At 42.2% G+C, this 22,535-nt stretch overlaps 2 protein-coding genes across 5 annotated transcripts in view; one reads left to right on the top strand and one right to left on the bottom strand.

The window, feature by feature from the left end:
- MCC (MCC regulator of Wnt signaling pathway) overlaps positions 1-22,535 on the top strand; it is a 347,649-nt gene that overhangs the window by 235,616 nt on the left and 89,498 nt on the right. For all 4 annotated transcript variants that reach the window (XM_074952966.1, XM_074952965.1, XM_074952967.1 and 1 more), the window contains 2 exons: positions 6,543-6,656; positions 16,280-16,422. In XM_074952966.1, the coding sequence (XP_074809067.1) occupies positions 6,543-6,656; positions 16,280-16,422 (257 nt within the window). The remainder of the gene's footprint in view (positions 1-6,542; positions 6,657-16,279; positions 16,423-22,535) is intronic.
- On the bottom strand, positions 20,034-21,730 carry LOC141988186 (histone H4-like). Its single transcript, XM_074954018.1, has 2 exons — positions 21,604-21,730; positions 20,034-20,218 (listed from the first exon to the last, which is right to left on the bottom strand). Exons 1-2 carry the CDS (start codon positions 21,728-21,730, stop codon positions 20,034-20,036), a joined length of 312 nt encoding a protein of 103 aa, XP_074810119.1.

The raw sequence follows: 22,535 nt of genomic DNA, 5'->3' as shown, positions 1-22,535 counted from the left end.
CAAGAACCCTGTGCTTATCATTACCCTTCGGGCAGGCAAAAGCAGAGCTGGTTGGAAGAATAAAAGGATATTGTATGGGGCTTCTGTAGGCTTGAGTCACATGCTTGTGCCTATGTAATCAAATTTAAAGGAAACCATGGCTTCTGAACTAAGATATACAGTACAGTACACAGTGATCCTATGACTCTAATTCTTTTACAGGAAGAATTCTGCTTTCCTTGGGTCCCTGGTTGGGAAAAAGTGAGGGGACTATTCTGAGCCATTTCAGTTATTATAGTAAAACATGTTGGCTTTGCCTACTCTGTTGGATTGATTGGGTGCTTTACCATTAAATGCACTTGTTTCTGTTGAATGGGAGAATTCAATACCTACTAAATTAGATCAATATAAAAATTTATGAACAATGCAGGCCTTGTCAGAGAACTCTTTCAGTTGTGCTCTTGTAATTCTCCCTGGGAGTTACAGCCTAAGGGCTCAAATCAGTATTTAGTGCACACTAAAAGATTCATGATGTCTGATTATACAGCCTTAATTGTCATAAACTGCTGGGTCTTTAATGTGTTTTCTAATTTTGTGTCATTAAGATGCGGCCCACCTTGAGCTTTAAGTGTCTGATTTCAGTCTGTGTGTCAGTAATGCTGCCTTGTCTGTCATTGTTCACCAAGGAAAAAGCAGTATATCCCACTTGGCTGCCTCCATTCTCTTCCCTCTGCCTTCCCAGTTTACATATCATGTAACTACTGGGTACCACAAAATTACAACTATAACTTCCTTTACAAATAAATTGTTTTTTATTTACTGAAAATCAGTTTCTCTTAAAGGGACACTGTAAAGATTAAAATACTGTATCTTCTTGTCACTAATAACTTGGATTATTTAAACTGAAAATGTTCTTTTCACCATTTATCCTTTTGTTCATTTTAGCTTTTCACTCAGCTGCTTGTTATTAATTTGAATTCCAGTAACTTCTAGAGGCCCCAACCCCACTCTGCCAGGTGCTATACAAGCAGAGAGTGAAAGACAGTCTCTGCCCAAAAGATACGGTTGCCGGGCGTCTGGTTTTCAACCGGAACACCTGGTTGAAAGGGGACCCTGGCCACTCCAATCAGCACTGCTGATCAGGCCGTTAAAAGTCCGGTCGGCAGCGCAGCTGGGCTAAGGAAGGCTCCCTGTCTCCGTGCAGCTCCCGGAAGCAGCCGGCATGTCCCTGCAGCCCCTAGGCACAGTGGTAATCAGGGAAGCTCCACGTGCTGCCCCTGCCCCAAGCACCAGCTCCACAGCTCCCATGGGCCAGGAACCATGGCCAATGGGAGCTGTGGGGGCGTCGCCTCCGGGTGCGGTCAGTGTGCACCGCACAGAGCTGCCTGGTCGCCCCTTCATCTAGAAGCCGGACATGGCAGCTGCTTCCAAGAGCCGTGTGGAGCCAGGGCAGGCGGGGTGCCTGCCTTAGCCCTGCTGCGCCTCCGACCGGGAGCCGCCTGAGGTAAGCACCGCCCAGTCAGAGCCCAAACCCCCTGCCCCAGATCGGAGCCCCCTCCTGTACACAAACTCCTTCCCAGAGCCCGCACCCACATCTCCCCTGCCCCAGTCCTGAGCCACCTCCTGCACCCCAAATCCCTCATCCCCAGCCCTATCCCAGAGCCCGCACCCCCTCCCACGCCCCTGCTCCAGCCCTGAGCCCGATCCTTCACTCCAAATCCCTTGGCCCCAGCCCAGAGCCCCCTCCAGCACCCCAAACCCCTCTTCCCCAGCTCCACCCCAGAGCCCACACCCCAACCCCCTGCCCCAGCCCAGTGAAAGTGAGTAAGGGTGCGGGAGAGCAAGCAACTGAGGGAGCAGGGCTAGAATGAGTGGGGGGTGGGGCCTTAGGGCGGGGGCAAGGAAGGGGGCAGGGAAATGGTGTTCGGTTTTGTGCAAGTAGAAAGTTGGCAACCCTACCAAAAGAGCATAGTCTAACTTAGAAAAGATGGTCAAGTGTATGTAACAAACAGTAGTAAGAAAAAGGAGGACAAGGGAAACAGTAATAAGAACATGCATTTATACTGGCCATTTTCACTTTGATGATGATTGATGATTTCTGTTGCATTAGTATCTAGGCCTCAGTGTGGATCAGGATGTGATTGTGCTAGACACGTTTTAAACATACAATGAAAAAACTGTCCTGTACCACGATTCAAACAAAATTAAAATTTGGAGGCCATTAGTTATACCTTGTTCCTTTTAAATTTGAGAGATGTAGATTTGAGGTTGAAAACACACTCCAGAAACCTTTAACATTGAAACAGGGCATAAAATTCAGTCAAAGCAAGTTTAGTCTGTGATTGACTAAATGCCTAAAATGTTAAATGTGTTGTTTATATGATGTCTTACCTCTGTCCATAGAGTGGAGCATTTGGGAACTCCCCTCATTGCCTGCCCCTTTTTTTCTAACCAGAATTTTAATATGTCAGTTGTGGCTTAGACCCTTATAAAGTAACTTGCTGAATCTTGTGTTTGCAGAACTGCAAGCCTGCCAATAAGCTGGTTGGGAGATTGGGAGATGACACCCTAATTTGTGATGGGGGCAAAACAGAGGTTAGCAGTGTTTTTCATCAAAATCATGAGTGTTTCAGTTTCCTCTTTCCACATCCCTTGCTTCCAGTACAGCCCTTTTTTAAAGATGTAAATCAGTTGTTGAGATGAAGAGGAAAGTTGATTCCTGCCATTGACTATGACAGATAGAAGCTGCTTGTTTGCAGTGACCATGTTTACAAATTAGTTGGGAAATTGTAAATTACGTTAGGTCACTACCAGGCCTACTACTGTAAGAGGAAACAATGTGAGGTAAATGCAGACCCAGATTATGAATATGTATATAAGTCCTAGTAGCTGTTAAACCTTATGCTAGTCCTGTTTGGCTGGATAATGTCTTATTGTCTGGCATGGCACTTTAGTATTTGGGGATTTTTCCTTCCTTTTTTTGGTATACAGTTGGCTTTGTACGATATTAAGTACTAATAAAACTAAATTTTATAAGGAAACGGGATTTCTTTGGTTAAAGGAAGTCCAAAATCTAAGTTATATAAACATCATAATAAACATAATGTTTTACAAAATAATAAATAATAATAAGCATAAGGTTTTACAAAACCTAGTATTAATAGAAATCTTTTTACAATGATCATAAAATTGCAGCATTGTGATAAAGAAAAATTGACTAAGAAATAAACATGAAACTATTTTTATTGTCCACAATGAATTACATGTAAAAAATAAATTGCATAAATGGTGAAATATGTAATATGCGTTCAGTATTGATACTCTTAGATGTTATTAACACAGGTAAGGAAGCCTGGGGAGTTCAAATGTGATTTTTAAATGAACAGTGTCCTTTTATACTGCCGCTCAGTGTGTGAGCATTGTTGGCCTGTTGTTTAATTAGGACCACAGCTGGTAGTCATTGAAGAATAATGTACAAAGGGGAGAGATGTTTACTTGACTGTGTGATATTAGTTTTATACAACTTAGAGAATTGTAGCTATTATTGACATGTGGAGAGAAGGCAGTGCTTGGGAGGAGAGTGTGCGTTATATAGTTCTGTGAAACAGATGCTCTTTATTGTACTCTGTAGTAGAGCTGGTCAAAAAACTGAAAAGACTTTTCTCAAAAAACAAACAAAAAACACCACTTTTTTGTGAACTATGTGTGGTGTTAATTTGTGTATTACTTTAGAGCTAATTATAAGAGCTGGTAACATAATATTAAGGAGAAAAAAGCTCACAGATAAGAAATGTATGACCATTGCCAATAGCAAAAGTGTCTAGAGTGCATAGTGTAGAAAGTATAACCTAGTGCATAACTTTCCTATGTCCCACTGGGAAATAAGAAGCTTTCCATGGTGCATGAAGGGGCCCAATTTCTACAGCATAATTAGGCTTTCATTTATATTTGTGTGTGTGTGTGTGCATGTGTAATAATAACATACATATATATATATATTATAAACTGTGCGCGCGCGCACACACACATATATATTATACACACCCACCCACATTATTAAGGTTGCAAAGGGTTGGGATTCCCTCTGAGACTTTTTCCACTTGTCTTATTCAGAACACCTTGCCCAGTTCTGGGAGAACACTTTATCCAGTTCTCTGGAATCCAAGAAATCAGTTCAACTCTGGACTTTTCACTGAGGTTTCTTTATTGGCATACAGTCAAACTATACTTGAGTTGATCAGGCTCAAGTGTAGGGGGTGGATTCAGGGTACACATCCACACATCCAACATACGTAATCGTGAGTCGGCTTATATACACGCTTATACTTAATACTATTGGTTAACGTCCTTTATGGTTGGTCTACTAATTTTTTAAACCAATCCCTGTACAGATCATGAACTGTCCATGAGCTGCAAAGTGTCCTAGTAAGCAAAGCTGCAGTTGTAAGCTTATCACACCACCTTCTTCTTACTGTTTCTTTATATACTAATGACATGTTATTTACAAGACCACTTTTGAATTTATGCCTTGTCCATTGTTAACCTCTGTTTTCTTACTACTGTTTTCTTTCATTGTTCATGCAAAGCCTACGCAAAGTCAAACACTCAGTTACGAAATGGCAGAATTAAGGTTGCCTGTGCAAGCTTATTTTAACCTCCTGGTGCATATGCATTATGATACAGTGTTTAATTACATGATCACATACTGTTTTTCCCCAGGACCTTTAGATCTACCACACAGACCTCTGCCACTTTAGCTACCAGAGTAACTGATAGCAATAGTAGGTTGTCATCCTCTATGGCAGTGTTTCCCAAACTTGGCCCTCGGCCCGCACCGCTTTCCGCAGCCCCCATTGGCTGGGCACAGTGAACCGCGGCCACTGGGAGCCGTGATTGGCTGAACCTGCAGACACGGCAGGTAAACAAACCAGCCCAGCCCGCCAGGGGCTTTCCCTGAACAAGTGGTGTCCCAAGTTTGGGAAACACTGCTCTATGGGGACCAGCACTAGAGGGGGGTGGGATACTCTGCTAGTGGATACCACAGATAGTTGCTGACAGCAGAGGAATGGTAAGACTAAGGAATCTTAGATTCTGTTCTAGGCTCTGGAACCAAATGTACTCTAGTGGACACAGACTCCATTCCCCACAAGCATGACTCCTTTCTGCCCCCCCCCCCCCTTCACTTGTCCCAGTGTTGTGTCTTCCCCACCGCTGGTTCCTTGTCCCAGTCCCATTCTCCTCACCTAACTAGGCTCAGTGTCCACTCCTCAGGCTTCTGATCCCAGTCCTAGTCTCCTTGTCCATCAATTTCTTGTTTTACTTCTCCAGACTTCCAGTCTTCTTGTCCAACCCTTTCCAGTCCCACCCCACCCCCCAGCTACTTGCCACCAGTCTCATTGCCCAGCCAGTCCCATTCTGCCCCCCCCCCCCACACCCTCAGCCCCTCCATAGATGCCTGTCTCACTGGCATAAATATATGGGAAAAGGCATATTTTCAGTTTTTTTTTAAAGTAAAAATTGGTGTTGATTCCTCTTAGATTGCCCATTTTATCACAATTTTACTGGCTGAACATAAATTTACACATGCCATCAGGTACGTATGAGATATGCCTTCTGTTCCATCTCTCATCTAGTTTTTGGTTCAGTTTCTATTGTTCTTTCCCATTCTGGATGGCTTTCTCCATTCTTCGGTTTAGTTGTTAGTAGCATGTTCTCTGATATCTGTGTGTACTGCATTTTAATTTCCAATATTTTTAATTGAGGAATTACATATTTATACAAAGGGGGGAAATACAAAGAGCCCTTAACACTGATACAGAGCAGACTTACAGTGAAGACTGAAAAGCATCTAAAGAGTATTGGAATTCATATTTTGAAACTGTAAAATATTTATGGGACCCACCAGACTGTACGAACTGTAAGGACAGGATTTTGCCTTTAGTATGATTGCTTAACCCAGATATATTATCTAGGAAAGAAATGCAGGTCAGGTTCTTCCATTACAACTTCAGTAAATCTTTGTTGTTTAAACTCACTAACATGAGACCTGGGAAAAAAATTATCTCAGATAACTGCAAAATGGTAGCTCTGTAAGTGGAATTTTTATTAGTCTCAAAGTAACAATTTGAAGCCTTGTATGCCATATTCCCATTGTTCTCTGTAGGAAGGTTACACAGGCTCTTCTGTCTGAAAGCATTCAAATGGTTAAAGGATACTGCACCTTCTCTTATAGCACAAGTCTCTGAGCTAGTATCCACTGGGATGGTGTAAAAAAGCTAATGGACTCAGGCTTCCAACTAAATTACACTGCATTATATTTACCCTTGTCGTGCGTTCTCTCTCTTAATACAGTATATACTCCTCCTCAGGAGTGTTCCAGGAAAAGCATTCAGCTGCATGTGGATTATTTTATCCCATTTTATGGTTTAAAAGTTCTCGAGTGTGAAAGTTCACAACTAGTTGTGAACATTGATGCCTCCTAGTAGTTTACAGTAGTGGTACATTAAAAGAGTGGTACATTTGGTAGACAAGTTTAACCTGGATACATTTTGATTGTCTTACAGCTCCATTTAGCAGCCCTGGCATCACTAAAGGGAGATATAGTGGAGCTTAATAAACGTCTGCAACAAACAGAAAGGGAGCGGGACCTGCTGGAAAAAAAATTGGCAAAGGCACAGGTGAGTGATGGTTCAAGATCCTGGAAATGGTCTGGGTTGTTTTTTTCAAACAGAGGAAGAGAGATTAAAGATAACATACACTGTAACACTGACATCAGTGGAAAAAAGTTTTAAGAAAGCATAACAAATATTTTTGCCAAAGATGTTAAATTTTTATGTTTTGATGGTAAGTGTTAAAAAAGTCAAGAAATAATTTAATTTAATTGGTTTAGTTTGAAGCCAGAATAAATAACCAGTTGTATTAGGGAATATTTTAAATTATACTGTATCAGGAAATATAAATTACTGAAAGGCCTAGTTGGCTTAGATGATAGAATATAGTCTTTAACTTTAGGTCAGGTTCAAATCCAGTTCAGATTAGTAGTGCTCAGAAGTCATTGCTACTCGATAGCTATTCAGGGGTCTGTGAGAAATTATATGGTGGTCGTCTCAATCCAGTTTCTAGTGGGCAGGTGTCCATATATCTACAATCACCATCACAACTGATGTTCAGTAGAGAAGCTAAGGACTGAATCACGGTACCCTCTGACCCTTAGAAATGGTCCTTTCATGTCAGAATAAAACGGGTAGGAAGGCAGATGTGGAAAACTTGTACTGTTTTCTATACTGTAGTCTTTAGACACAGAATCTTTCTTTTCAAATGGAATCATGCTGGCACTTTTCACATGCCTTACATTTCTAAACTGACTCAAAATATAAAAATATGGTCAGGTATTCATAGAGTTTAAGGCCAGAAAGGACCATTAGATCATCTAATCTGACCTTTATATCACAAGTCATTAAGTTTCATCCAATTACCCCTGTATTGAGTCTGTTTGGCTAAACCATATCTTCTAGAAAGGCATCCAGTCTTGATCCAAAGACATCAAGAGAATGAGAATCCACCACTTTCCTTAGCAATTTGTTGCAATGGTCAGTGGCCCTACTATTAAAAATGTGTGCCAATTTCTAACTTAAATTTGTCTGACTTCAGCTCAAAGCCATTGATACTTGTTATGCCTTTCTATTCTAGAATTACACAATATTTTCTCCCTGTGAAGGTACTAAACAGTGCAATTAAGTCACTTCTCTATCTTCTTTTTGAAAAACTAAATAGGTTGAGCTCTTAAGTCTCTCACTGTTAGGCATTTTCTCCATCCCTCAAATCACTTATGTGGCTCTTTTCTGTACCTTCTCCAGTTTTTCAGCATCCTTTTTAAAATATGGATACCAGAACTGCACACAGTATTCTAGTATCTGTCTCACCCATGTCATAGACCGAGGTAAAATCACCTGCCTACTCCTCTGTTTATATTTCCCAAGATTGCATTAGCCTTTTTTTGCCACAGCATCGTGTTGGGAGTTCATATTGAGTTGTTTGTCCACTATACTCCTAAATCCATCTCAGAGTCATTGCTTTTCAAGGTGCAGTCACCTATTGTAGGTATGGCATACATTCCTTGTTCATAGGTATATAACTTTACGTGTGGCTATATTAAAATACATTTTGTTTGAATGGGCCCAGCTTACCAAACGATCCAGTTTGCTCTGTATGACTGCCTCTTGTCCTCATTGTTTATCAGTCTGCCAATCTTTGGGTGATCCACTAACCCATCGAAAACATTTGCTTATTTTTTTAAAATGTTTATGATGACAACTTGACATTCTTGTTATCCAGATAAATGTTTACATCTTTTTTTAATCTTTTTAAGCTCTTGGATTCAATGGTATTTTGTGCTTACGAGTTCTGCAAGCTAATTGTGTGTTTTGTGTCTCTTAATCTCCATTGCTCCTAGAAAAAGTAAGATTGAGGTCAGGAATTAACTGCACAACCTCAGACAATTCTGGATGAGACTAACTGCCGTGGCCCTTTTACTCAGTAAAACCCTGGCAGGTAATTTATTGCCCTTCTCGCTCAGAGGATGAGAAGCTCCAGGATGAGGTGCTGCTGACAGATAGTACTAAGTCACATGCTTTTCTCCACAAAAGCTGTCCCAGAACTATTCCAGCAAATGTGCCGTGTTCCCTGAGCAGCTCTGGGAGCAGGACAGTTTCTCACAACACGTATGTTAGTCAAAGGTCTGACACTGACTTACAAGTGTCAAGAGCACTCCATAGGTCTGCTTTAAGAAAGAAAATTTTGAATGGGTCAGCAGTAGGATGTGGCAACTATACCTTCTCTGTAGTCTTCAAGAAATCACATTGAATCTGCATGGTTGCACAAGCTGAAGAAGGTGATAGCTGAGTGGCTTCACAGCTCATCTCCTTACCTTGGTTCATACTGTTAGACATTGGGGTTAGTGTGGTACGGTACACATTGTGTATGTTCCAGTCCCGTTTTCCCCTCTGAACGAATTTGTCACGGTTCTTGAAAAGTCTCGAGAACACAGACAGGATGATGATAGTGGCGTATGAAATTTGTGGCCACTTCAGCATGTACATGCACATCATCTTGTGAAAACACTGCATGTGCAGAATTCTTCTTCTCCAGTGTGTTCTACATTATACAGAGTCGTCTTGACACAGAACATATCTGTTTACTTATATTTTGACTTTACTTCAATTATGCAATGCTGGGGAGAGGTGGCCATCAGAAACAGACTAGAGAGACAGAGAGCTCAGTTCCCTGGGATATTTGTCAGCTATATTAGTGGCTATAATTCCACTAATGTTTGTTTGCTCTTTCTCTCTCCAGTTTTTCCTCCACTTGTTGTTGTTACTTGTTTTTTGTTTTGTTTTGTTTTTTTTGTTCTGGCACTGTAAGTCATTATACTGTAAAATACCTGAGAGTTTGGGACCTGGCTGGATTCTTTCTATCTGGCTGTGCTCTATCTGCGCACTTCTGCTGTTTCCACCAATACTACTTTGAATTACTTTCTCATTACCATTTGATCTGACTGACTGTGTATATTAGATCCTTAAATGGAGGCATGCATAGATTCTCATCTCCTGTAGTTTTTAAAAAAGTATTATTTACATAATCAAGTGGTGATCCACAGAGAGACTAGAGGATACACTTGCTAGCAGCTGCTGAATATTCCTTTTTCACTGTCAGTGATTTGATTTCTTATGTGCCACACCAGATATTACTGCTGTGTATATAACTGTAGGAAATTGGGGCACCAGTGCTGGGCATGCCCACTGCAATCAGCACGCCCTAGTAGAGGACTCTGGAGTTCTTGTTGTTGCACACTGGTTAGAGCCAGTTGCCTAAACTGCACCTCCCTATGTCTTCAATCTGTGGATCCTGTTGGGATTAACCTACGCTTTCGCACCACTCTGCGGTTAGCAAACGTCCTTTGGTCAATGTACAGTGGCTTCTGAAGATCTATAGTTCTTCCACAAGTCTTCCCACTCTAAAAACCAGGTCACCTTTGTGCCATAGGGGAAGCGGCCATGTCAGGGTCCCCTCCCCACTCTGAACTCTGGGGTACAGAACTCTGGGGACCCACATGAAAGACCCCCTAAGCTTATTTCTACCAGCTTAGGTTAAAAACTTCCCCAAGGCACAAATTCTTCCTTGTCCTTGGACGAGTACTGCTGCCACCACCAAGTGAGTGAGACAAAGATTCAGGAAAAGGACCACTTAGAATTCCTGTTTCCCTACAGTATCCCCCCAAGCCTCTTCACCCCCTTTCCTGGGGAGGCTTGAGAATAATATACCAACCAAATAGGTAAACAAGGTGAGCACAGACCAGACCCTTGGGTTTTTAGGACACTAAAGACCAATCGGGTTCTTAAAAGCAGAACTGTATTATAAAGAAAAAAGTAAAAGAAGCACCTCTGTAATATCAGGATGGAAGGTAATTTTACAGGTAATAAGATTTAAAACACAGAGGATTCCCCTCTAGGCAAAACTTCAAAGTTACAAAACACAGGAATAAAGCTTCCTCTTAGCATAGGGAAAATTCACAAGCTAAAACAAAAGATAATCTAACTCATTTCCTTGCTTTATTTACAATTTTTGTAATCTTAGATGCTTATTTCAGGTAGGGTTTCAGGTGGTCCCTCTCTCTGTCCCAAGAGAGCACAACAAAGAGAGCACAAACAAAACCTCCCCCCACAGATTTGAAAGGATCTTCTTCCCTTATTGGTCCTTTTGGTCAGGAGCCAACTAGGTTATTTGAGTTTTTTAACCCCTTACAGGTAAAGGAGGGATTTTATGCTACCCTTAGCTGTATGTTTATGACAAGCCGTAACTAGTGCCTTGTACCAGACATATTTTTGTGCTTTGGATTCAGCAGAGACGACAGGAACAGGCCCTTTACCCACTATATACTCCTGTTGGCATCTCCTCTGACATATCACTCTGAATAACTTCCTACAAATCTGCAAACTGCTGCAAGTACAAACTAAAATTAAAACCACTCTCCTCCCTTATCTATAAAATGACTTCCCTCAAGCGCAACCCACTATGTGTCATTCAAAGATGTATGGAGGTCCACTTCTGGTTTTAGTCTAAACCAAACTATAATCCATAGGCAGTGTATGGAGCTTAAGTAAAACACAGTGTGAGAAGATAGTTGTGTCATTTGGGTTCAAATTAGTTTGAAGCTTTAAGCAAAGGTAAAAGGGAATAAAAAGCCACACAGGTCAGCACTGAAGAAGAAGTTTGTTGGGACCAGTGGAAACAGAAACAGCCAATGTTCATGAAGCTCTAGATTAGTTTTAACTGCTGGATCAGACAAAAACTGAAGCTGAGGGAACACACTAAAATACAGACCATGTACAGTTGTTTTTTGTATAAATGTTTCTTTTTCCAAAGTTGGTTCAAGGTGGTCCTCCTCCTGAGTAGGACTATTCAGGGAATACATTCCTAAAGGACTACATTCCCAAGATGCATCATGCTACTCAGAATTTGTCAATGTTGTTACTCTCTCTTAAAAAAAAAAATTAAAAAATCAGAGTGGATTTAATGCTAAAATGACCTTGGAAACGAGGGATTTTGTAATTAAGGATTTTATCCTAAATTAGTTACTGCTGCTTCCTTTTGGAATACTACAGCAGTGTGTCTGCTCTACATACAAGAATTACACCTTTCCATCAGGACTACAGTATTCATTTCTCTGATCTGCAGTGATGCAGAGTGGAAGACTAAAGAACTGAACTCCTAGACAAGAGGCAATTCCAAAAGCCATACTCTATGTTCTGATTAGAAGATTCAACTTTGCCATTTCTTTTGCACTCTTCTGGTTTGCTGGATGACATGGAATCAATATCAATAGTTGAGCTAAACAAATAATTAGAAATAGTACTTAGAATTTAAATGGATAGCAAGTAGATGTGGTTTACCTATACTCTCATTCAGCCTCAAGCATTACACAGACTAAACCCCCATACAATTAATTCTTATCCATGTGTCTTGTTAGGAAGGGGCTCAGGCCACCAGAATATTGCTTATATATAAAAGAGACAAGAATTAACTGATGGCATCCTAAAAGCTTCCGCTTGTCATAAATTAAAATACAATATTGTTTAAGCAAAGGTTTGGCTCCTAAGAACTTGTTAGACAAATTTATTGTTGTAGCTGATTCAGGTGATGACTTGTACTCTTCCTAAAATATTGTGTTACTGGGATTACTTCCACCTCAGGCAGGTGTCTTGAGACTCTGGGGATTTTGTTACTCTAGCACTGAGATTAGGATTTGGTACTATCCTCTAGCTGAGTACAATAAGTGTAATGCAAATGATGATACTGTTAGTGTTTCTTGTACTGCAGGTTGCTACACTTTATAAGCAGTTACACCTACTTGTGCCAACATCCTGAGGTTGAAGTATTTTCTCTTCTCTCTCACTTCATGTTTTTTATTGGTCTGATGATTCTTTCCCAGCACCTCCCTTTTATCCAGAAGATCAGACTTTAAAGTGCCAAAGGTGTTCCCAAGCATGGTAACTTAGTTCTGTAATGAAGTAACCTCTGCAGCCTGTCCCAGAAACCCTGGGTCACTTTGGCTAAAAACTTTACTGGAAACACTTTTTTCTTCCTGGCAACTACTCTTGATGTGCACACTCCTCCAGGAATCCATGGCTTGTTCTTGTGTCTTCCTTCTCTGCCAAGTGGTACCATTAGTAATTCCAGTCAGAAAGTTAGATATGAGACCAAAACAAGGCTGAGGAGAAAGAGAGAGGGTGTGAGGCATTTATCTCATAACTGGAAGTAACTGACATGTGAGAAGAGATTAAAAGAACTAAATATGTACATCTTGGATAAGAAACAACTATGAGGTGCATGAGATAAATCTGATATTTGAAGAATATGAGAAACAAGGAGAGAGAGGAATTTAACATAATGAAATGGGGTATAAATAATTGGTGAAATTAATGAAGAGAAACTTTAGGTTGAATATTGAAAAAATATATATATCAAAAAGTACTAGTGGCACATTTAAACCTAGGGACAAAAATTGGCCAATAGAGGTACAGTCCTGTGTTGACAGATGGTTTAGATGGTTCTTTCTGTCTCTGGATTCTACGTTGCATAATAGGTTGTATTGTATCCTTTCGCATACTTTTACCCTTCTCAGAGGAGAATCACTATTGCCTGACAGGAACACCACATCATCCTCCAGGTTGTACAAGGTTTCCTTCAGATCATTCGTGCTGAAACCACGGCAAAGCATGTTGGGTCCCCACCTTGTGCCCTTCCTTTTTCCCATTTTCTGTTGCCCCAGGGAGGCCAAGGACCCTTTTAAACAAAAACTTAAAGCTGCTTCAGGTGCATACACTTCTCCTGTTTCACATTGTTTCCTCTTTGTTACTCACCATATGTCTGTCACCAAGTAAAGATTATTGTGAAAAATGGTGGCTGTGCAATGACTTGAGAAAGTGAGGGAGAGAAAGCAAGCCTGGTGCTGTAGCTGAAGTCCATTAGCGAGAGTCAGTACATCTTCAGCCAAGATAAATAACATTCAGCTTTTCCGTGCCCAGCTTAGAGAGATGAAATCCGGTGTGGTAGGCTTTTTATTTATTGTCAGAAAATAATTGTTACACCCTCCGTCTGAAATATCCTTTCAGTTTAAAAAACCCCACATTGAGTAGATAACTCACTGGGCTGGAGAATACTGAGACAGTGTTTGTGGGTATTAAAGTGTGTCACAGGAAATTTGGTTTAGAAAGGTGCAGTAAGCCACTTTTTCTTTCCATTTTCCCTGGGCGTAATCTGTGTCTAGCATTTTTGTTAAACTGTTTAACATTTTTATCTGATACTTTCTTCCCCTGTATTTTTATACTCTGAAGGAAGGACTCGTTATTTGATCAAGTATCAGGGAGATGGGGAGGCAAGGGAACAGAGAAATAAAGCCTTTCGTGATAGTGTATGAGAAGTAAGAGGATATGGTGATGTCTGTATATAAAAGCTATGTCAGGTAGCCAGTGTGCAGCCTGAAGGCTGAATGTGGCTCATTGGAGTTCAAGACTGTGGCCCTCTGCTGCCCTCATCATTAGTATGGAGATACATCCACAGGGGGACAGACTTCATCCAAGAGGAGTTCCACTCTGCGAAAGTTGGTGCCTTTGATCTAAGAACAAGATGAATCTCACGGCATAATGGGACATGTATTGTCAGTATCCTGTACCTCTGCATTAAAGATGAAGGCAACTCCATTTTGTGTAAATTATATGTGGTCATCATACTTCTGGCAAGAAGCTAGTGCAGTCTTCTTTTGGACAAAGAACACTGTAGAGAACAGTCCTGCACAGGGTGTGGTCTAGATGGCTTCACCTATTTTCCATCCATAATTTCTATTATTCTATGATGATAAATTTGTATTTACATTTTAAAACAATTATTATATACTCGGCCCTTATTATATGTATATATATCTTTGTTCTTCCCCTCCCTTTCCAAAAATAATAAATACAAATATAATGTATCCATAGTACAGATGATCACTATGGCCTGTCAATTAAATTCTAACGTTGATTATCTTGTTAGAAGGTAGATATAGTGTGAAAGTCGTTGCATATTTCACAGCAGTTAGAATGAAAAACAACACGACTATTCTGCACTGTGTGTGTACTCCAGGAATTTAAAAGTATTGAAATGGATTTCTTTAAAAAAAAAAAAAAAGAGTGGATAATAAATTTTCTGTCAAGCTTAACATCATTTTTCAGTCTGGAGGAAGTTTATTTTCATATAAGTAATGATCCCAAGTCATAAGTTATGAACCTAAGAAAATAGGGGGCGATTATGAAAATATTGTCAGACCCCTAACTGTAGATAGGAATTTTGTATGTGTTATGTATTGTGTTACTTTACTGTATTTTAATTCCATATAGAGTGATATTCAGGGCAAGTCACTTTCAGTAAAATAAAAATGCAGGAGGATTCATGCAGTAGTTAGTTCTGATTTAGCATTTAGAAATAGTTTTATTAAAAAGGCATTGAATATGTTCAGTTGATGTACCAATGCATAGATCACTGTAAGTTTGAGATTTCATTTAATAGGAGCAGTCTCCATTGTGTGACTGCAGGAGAGGCAGTGGCCTGCCTGATTCTTGCATGGGGTCAGAAGCAGGTTAGAAGTCTTGCCCTTTCCAGTCTGCTACCAAGCCTAATTAATGTGTACCATGGCTAGTGCTGTAATTGCAATGCATGTGGCTTCTGGCATCTGGAACCATGACGAGGCTGAATTGAAACGCTGTTGGAGGGAAAGTTAGACAGGGTTGTGTGGAGCATACAGTAATACAAGCAATAGGTCTGTTGTTTCATGGCTCAAATGACAAACTTTTTATTATGTTATAAATGAGTAAATTATGCAAAGTACCTTCTTAAACCGAAAAAAGAAAATCCTAATGGGAAGGAAAAAGGCTTACTAACAGATTCTCTAGGCTTTGTCTATTTTAAACATGTTTACCCAACTATATTGTTTCAACCAGTATGGTGGAGGAAAAGTGGCAGCCACATTTCTGTTATCTTCTGCCAGAGTCTCTCCTTGATCTCTCATGAAACACTTGGATGCCCCTGAAATGTTTGGGAAGCCTAAGATGTATGTCAGAGTGTTACAATACACTGCTTGTGTCTGGAATTGGCACCTCTTGTAGCTCTGTCTGGTGGAACAGATTTGACAGTCACAACTTCATGGCATGGTATCTAGCACATCACCACACAATGTCTTGTGGTTTAGGTTTTTGGAGGGATTTTTTTTTTTTTGGCATAGGGTTATTGCATTCTATCATAAAATCCAGTGCTAGAACACATCATCATACTGTGATGGCTTTGCAGGCCCCCAACATAATATCTTCTTGTGGGATATGGGAAGGCATGACAACCATGGGAAAAGCCCAGACAATTCTTCCTGGATGACAATCTTCACAAAGACTATAGGTCCCAGTTTGTGATATTCCAGGCTGATCTGAGTGGTGGGTGACAATATATTCAAGATGAGGGCAGCTGCAGTATGGTTTATTTTATTGAATTTAGATGAAATCCTTGGGCTCTTGGCATGTTGCCTGTAAAGCCCTGGGTTGTACCAAGTTAGAAGGCCACTCTAAAGACTATTTTCCTCTCTCTGTTGAAAAATGGTGTCAGGATTGGTGGGTAGGGGAGCCATTAATGCACATAAAACTTTGCCTTACATCTAATCTCAGTATGGTTAATCTTAAAACCCATCCTCTTCCTTTGTACTTTGTTTTTTCTGCTTTAGTGTGAACAATCTCATCTAATGAGAGAGCATGAAGATGTACAGGAGCGAACAACACTACGCTATGAGGAACGAATCACAGAGCTTCACAGCATTATCGCTGAATTAAATAAGAAGATTGACCGACTACAAGGAATAACAATAAGGTATTGCAACTCCTATGGAAGTCTGAGCCAAATTCAGAAGTGCTATACACGGTGGTGTACAATATACATTGGGTATGAGTTAATCATAAAAGTGGTGTAGCTAGACTTGCTATGATTGAGGTTCAGTGAGTGTGCAAAATTAGTGTAACATGCATACTAGGGGGTTGGAAACTGGGCAGCAGTAGCAGGAAAAGCAACTTATAGGAGAGTGTAAGGCAAAGCAATCCACTCCCCATTCCCATTTTTATCTTTCTTCTATGCTATCCACAACACCACCAAGACTAAATTAAATCCATTATAGAGGTGCAACTGAAATTGGCTTCAAGAGTTGCACCTGCTTTCACCAGCAGTTCCCATGAAATACAAAATTGGTGCAAATCGAACAAGTGTTGCATACTCACTGAATGTCAAAATTTGGACACTCCTCTTTTAAGACGTTACTCAGTAAGTACCAGCTATTTCTTCATGTAAGTTCTAGATTTCACCAAAGAGGAACATTCTTTTCATTTATCTGTCCATATCAGTTGTTGTTAGCTTACTGAGAGGCAAAGGCCTTTTGCCACTTCTTCGTGAAGGAGTTTGCTGGGACCTCACAGAACTTTTCAGCTGCCAAGCTTATTGGGACATGAACTCCTTGATCCTTGGCCAGTTAAGGATTTTAAACCAAAAGTGAAGAGTTCACATCTCTATAGGTTATACTTACTTAAAATTCTCCCCATGTAGCACTGTGTGGGTTTTCTTGCTTATTTTCCTGAATGTTTTTCAGTAATGGCTGTTTCATTTCTTCATCTCACTAAAGTCCATATGGCCATCAAGCCAGGAGCTCTTTTGTTTAAAGTATATGTCCAGGAAAATATTTTTGTGTGAATGCGTAAACTGGTGTGTCTTAAATTACAGAAGGTAATAATATCCATATATTGTAATTTCAGCATATAAATATAATTGCATTGCATTAATATTATATGAATAGGTAAATAGTGCAAGTTCTTCTGTAGGTAATGATGATGATAGGATCCGGAAGATGTCTCTGGACAGTACAAACTAGTCTGAATTTAAATATAAAATAATTCATATTAGTCTCTCTATTTGGAGCAACCTCTTTGATCCCATATTCAACCATGCATCTACCTGTATAAATAAGTCTCATATTCAGTTCCTCCTGGTCTGTTTTCCAGAGAGCATGCCCTCTTATGAGAATGAAAGTAACTGCCCAAACCATACCCCTTACTCATATAGTCCCACTCTGTAAATGGGCAAAGTCAAGCTAAAGAGTAAAGCACAGGAAGAGCCAGAGTTGCTAGGCTTTTCCCATCAACGAAGGTTGATCCTGTATCAGAAAATGAAGAAAAATTCTGTAAAACCCATCACAGAAATTTCTGGACAGATCTTGAAACCATTAAACTATAAAATATATTTAAATCATAGGGTATTCTTCTTTCTTGACAGATGCTATAGAAGGTTAAGTACGTGTATATATCTACACAAGATAAGCTTCAACATCCAGAGCAAAGTGGGACACAGAACTGAATCTGACACTAAATGTACAATACACTGCACCTTTGAAAGGATGCAACTGTTGCCCTTATGGTCTGCATGCCCCTGAAGGCCAAAGTGTCTTCAGGTTCTGCTACTGTGAGAGAGCACCTACGCACAACCTCTCCCCACCCGTGGCAGCTTTGGCATTCCACATTAGAGTCCTTTGTGCTCAGATCCCTAGACAACACCTCTCTCCACTTATATTTGATTTCATTCCGCTGTAATGATAATAATAAATATTTGTAAGTGAATAATTAATTCTTATTTTGCTTTCCTTTAATGGTCATTGTAGCTACTTTTTTCTCACAGACCAATAAATTTAAAAAACAACAACCTGTGAACAAGGTGAGCTTCCATTCAGCTTCTAAAGACAGTGGGAAGAAAGAAAATCAATTCTTTGCTCCTGTCATTTCCATACTTTCCTGTAACAACATGTCAGGCTTCTGCTCTTGCCCCACTCTGTTAGCAGATGTTGGAACCCTGCAGAAATGTTGGTTAATTACTGCTGCCTCCATTGGGATAGGTGTGGCACATTCTACTCCAACCTGAATATAAGGGATGTTGGTGTGGGTTGGGACAAAGAGATTCTAAGAGAGAGGTCCTAGGAGCAACTAAGGCAATGTCTACACTACTGTGGTAAGTCGACCTACGCTACGCAACTCCAGCTACGTGAATAACGTAGCTGGAGTTGACTTACCTTAGGTCGAGTTACCATGGGGTCTACACTGAGGGGTCTCCCGTCAACTTACCTTACTCTTCTCGTCATGGGTAGAGTATAGGGGTCAACGGGAGAGCGATCTGCTGTCAATTTAGCGGGTCTTCATTAGACCCGCTAAATCGACCGCCGGTGGATCAATCTCAGAGTGTCGATCCCAGCTGTAGTGTAGATGTAGCCTAAGTCTGGGGAAGAGGCTTAGGCCTTGTCTACATTACACAGTTTTGTCTGCAAAGGCTGCCTTTTGCTGACAAACCAGTGGAGGTGTACACACTACAGTGCTACTTTTGGTGGCAAAACTCTGCTGTTTTGCCGACAAAACCAAACCACCTTGACGAGAGACATAGAGCTTTTTGCAGCAAAGTTAAAGTGACAAAGTGTCAGTATAGATCAGAGGTGGGCAAACTACAGTCTGTGGGCCACATCTGGCCCACGGGACCGTCCTGCCTGGCCCCTGAGCTCTCAGCCGGGGAGGCTAGCCCCTGGCCCCTCCCCTGCTATCCCCCTTCCCCCGCAGCCTCTCCACCCTGCCAGTGCTCTGGTCTGCCGCTCCTGCGGGCAGCATGGCTGCGAGCTCCTGCTACTCTGAGCGGCATGGTAATGGGGAAGGGGGGGTTGCATAAGGGGCAGGGGATCCCAGGGGGCAGTGAGGGGACAGGAGGCGGAAGTTCGGGGGGGGGCAGTCAGGGGACAGGTGCGGGGTGGAAAGGCATGGGAGTCCCGGGGGGGGCCTGTCAGGGGCGGGGGTGTGGATGGGGTTGGGGCAGTCAGGGGACAGGGAGCGCGGCAGGGGGGAGTTGGATAGGCGTGGGAGTCCCGGGGGGCTGTCAGGGTGTAGGGGGGTCCCGGGAGGGGGCAGTCAGGGGACAAGGAGCAGGGGGGATTGGATGGGTTGGGGGAATTTAAGGGGGGGAGTGGGAAGTGGGAGGGGGCAGATGGAGGCGGGGGCCAGGCTGTTTGTGGAGGCACAGCCTTCCCTACCTGGCCCTCCATACAGTTTCGCAACCCCAATGTGGCCCTCGGGCCAAAAAGTTTGCCCACCCCTGGTATAGACACTGCCATTTATTACGTCAACTTAACTGGCCTCCCTCAGTATCCACAATGCCTGCCGTGACTGCTCTGCTCATTGTTTTGAACTCGCTGCCTTGCACCTAGCTATGCAGGCATGTGCCCCTCCCCTTGCAAAGCTCCAGGAAGCTTTGACATTCCTCAGCCTGGAGAGCTCACAGAGCTGCTGAGGATGCTGCTCCATGTAGCTGAGGAGGCTGTGGGAGAAATCAAGAGGGAATCTGAACCATTATTGTGGAATGTTGTTCTCCCTTTGTGTTATAGATGTTTTCTGAGAATTACTGACACAGGTTTAGCCTTCAAATCCATACAGAGTACAACCCTGGTGCTTCTGCGCATAAACAATGTCCATGGAAGTCACAGTCTTCTGCTTTCCATGCTCAGTGTAAGTAACAGCATCTCGGATCACATTCTCCAAAAATACCTTTAGCACTCCCCGAGTCTCCTCGTAAATGAGATCTGAAATGTGCTTCCCATCTTTAAAAAAGGGAAGAAGGAGGATCCTGGGAACTACAGGCCAGTCAGCCTCACCTCAGTCCCTGGAAAAATCATGGAGCAGGTCCTCAAGGAATCAATTCTGAAGCACTTAGAGGAAAGGAAAGTGATCAGGAACAGTCAGCATGGATTCACCAAGGGCAAGTCATGCCTGACTAATCTAATTGCCTTCCATGACGAGATAACTGGCTCTGTGGATGAGGGGAAAGCAGTGGACGTGTTGTTCCTTGACTTTAACAAAGCTTTTGACACGGTCTCCCACAGTATTCTTGCCAGCAAGTTAAAGAACTATGGGCTGGATGAATGGACTATAAGGTGGATAGAAAGTTGGCTAGATTGTCGGGCTCAACGGGTAGTGATCAATGGCTCCATGTCTAGTTGGCAGCCGGTATCAAGTGGAGTGCCCCAAGGACTGGTTTTGTTCAATATCTTCGTAAATGATCTGGAGGATGGTGTGGATTGCACCCTCAGCAAGTTTGCAGATGACACTAAACTGGGAGGAGAGGTAGATACGCTGGAGGGTAGAGAGATAGGATACAGAGGGACCTAGACAAATTAGAGGATTGGGTCAAAAGAAATCTGATGAGGTTCAACGAGGACAAGTGCAAAGTCCTGCACTTAGGACGGAAGAATCCCATGCATCGCTACAGACTAGGGACCAAATGGCTCGGCAGCAGTTCTGCAGAAAAGGACCTAGGGGTGACAGTGGACGAGAAGCTGGATATGAATCAACAGTGTGCCCTTGTTGCCAAGAAGGCCAATGGCATTTTGGCATGTATAAGTAGGGGCATTGCCAGCAGATCAAGGGACGTGATCGTACCCCTCTATTCGACATTGGTGAGGCCTCATCTGGAGTACTGTGTCCAGTTTTGGGCCCCACACTACAAGAAGGATGTGGAAAAATTGGAAAGGGTCCAGCGGAGGGCAACAAAAATGATTAGGGAACTGGAACACATGACTGATGAGGAGAGGCTGAGGGAACTGGGATTGTTTAGTCTGCGGAAGAGAAGAATGAGGGGGGATTTGATAGCTGCTTTCAACTACCTGAAAGGGGGTTCCAAGGAGGATGGATCTACACTGTTCTCAGTGGTAGCAGGTGACGGAACAAGGAGCAATGGTTTCAAGTTGCAGTGTGGGAGGTTTAGGTTGGATATTAGGAAAAACTTTTTCACTAGGAGGGTGGTGAAACACTGGAATGCGTTACCTAGGGAGGTGGTGGAATCGCCTTCCTTTGAAGTTTTTAAGGTCAGGCTTGACAAAGCCCTGGCCGGTATGATTTAGTTGGGGATTGTTCCTGCTTTGAGCAGGGGGTTGGACTAGATGACCTCCTGCGGTCCCTTCCAACCCTGATATTCTATGATTCACGCCCCCACAACGAGCCAAATGGCGAATAGCTGGCTTCATAATACCCTGGATATTGTCCCTCAGTACCTTTCTATGGCACTTAGCGCCTCCTTTTCTGATACCCCTACCTCCCTTACCATGACCAGGCATGTTCACTAGGTTTACAGACAGTGCGTCCCGCTGCTGGGGGTGTGGGGTGTGGAGAGACTGCTCAAGCTGCTGTCTGAACTTAGAGACAGCATAGCCACACGCTCTCTCTCCCCCAGCACACACTCTTACCTCTTTCACATATATTCTACCCCCCCACACACAGTCTCTCTCATACTTCCTCAACACACACTCACACTGTTTCTGTCTCTCCCCAACACACACACACACACTCTCCCCTCTTCCACCCTACACTTCAGTTGAACAGCAGCTGGCAATCTAGTAGGATGCCCGTGGAACGAAGCGATTGAGAAACCGGCATCATGTGACACTGTACCTGCCATATGAGGCATTGCAAATCCTTCCCAAAGCACCCTGCGGCCAGTTGCACAGAGGGATAGCTATCCACAGTGCCCTGCTCTCTCTGTTGATGCAAGAGCTGCTAGTGTGGATGCACTCTGCCCACACAAGGAGCATAGTGTGGACATGCAACAGCGGTTTAATTTAAGTGGCATAACTTTTGTCTGCAAAACTCAATAGTGTAGACATAGTCTTAGTGTAGGGCTTCAAGTTATTCTATTTTGCTATTACTTTTCTGTTAATAAAAAAAACTCAAGAGTGGGGATTTTTTTTACCATGAACGTCTCTCTTATGCTTCCAAATGTGCACAGAAAGATGAGACATTACTCGTGAAACCGCAAGATTGTCAGGCCATGATTTGGAAAGCAGTTACTTAAATCTGCTGAATCACAGGGCAAAGAAATGCATCTCCCTGGTGCTGCCATGGAAAAGTTGTATGGCATCTGCA

This window comes from Natator depressus, chromosome 5 (assembly GCF_965152275.1).
Source record: "Natator depressus isolate rNatDep1 chromosome 5, rNatDep2.hap1, whole genome shotgun sequence".
NCBI lineage: Eukaryota > Metazoa > Chordata > Testudines > Cheloniidae > Natator > Natator depressus.
Note: the sequence above shows the minus strand (reverse complement) of the source record. Positions and strands in the feature narration are given on the sequence as shown.

What these genes read in the sequence shown, in the direction of transcription:
- LOC141988186 (XM_074954018.1), bottom strand. Translation starts at nt 21,730, where the DNA reads ATGCCTGGTCATGGTAAGGGAGGTAGGGGTATCAGAAAAGGAGGCGCT. An exon ending in CCATTTGGCTCGTTGTGGGG is followed by an intron (nt 20,219 to 21,603) that starts GCGTGAATCATA and finishes CCTTTTTTAAAG; the next exon opens with ATGGGAAGCACATTTCAGAT.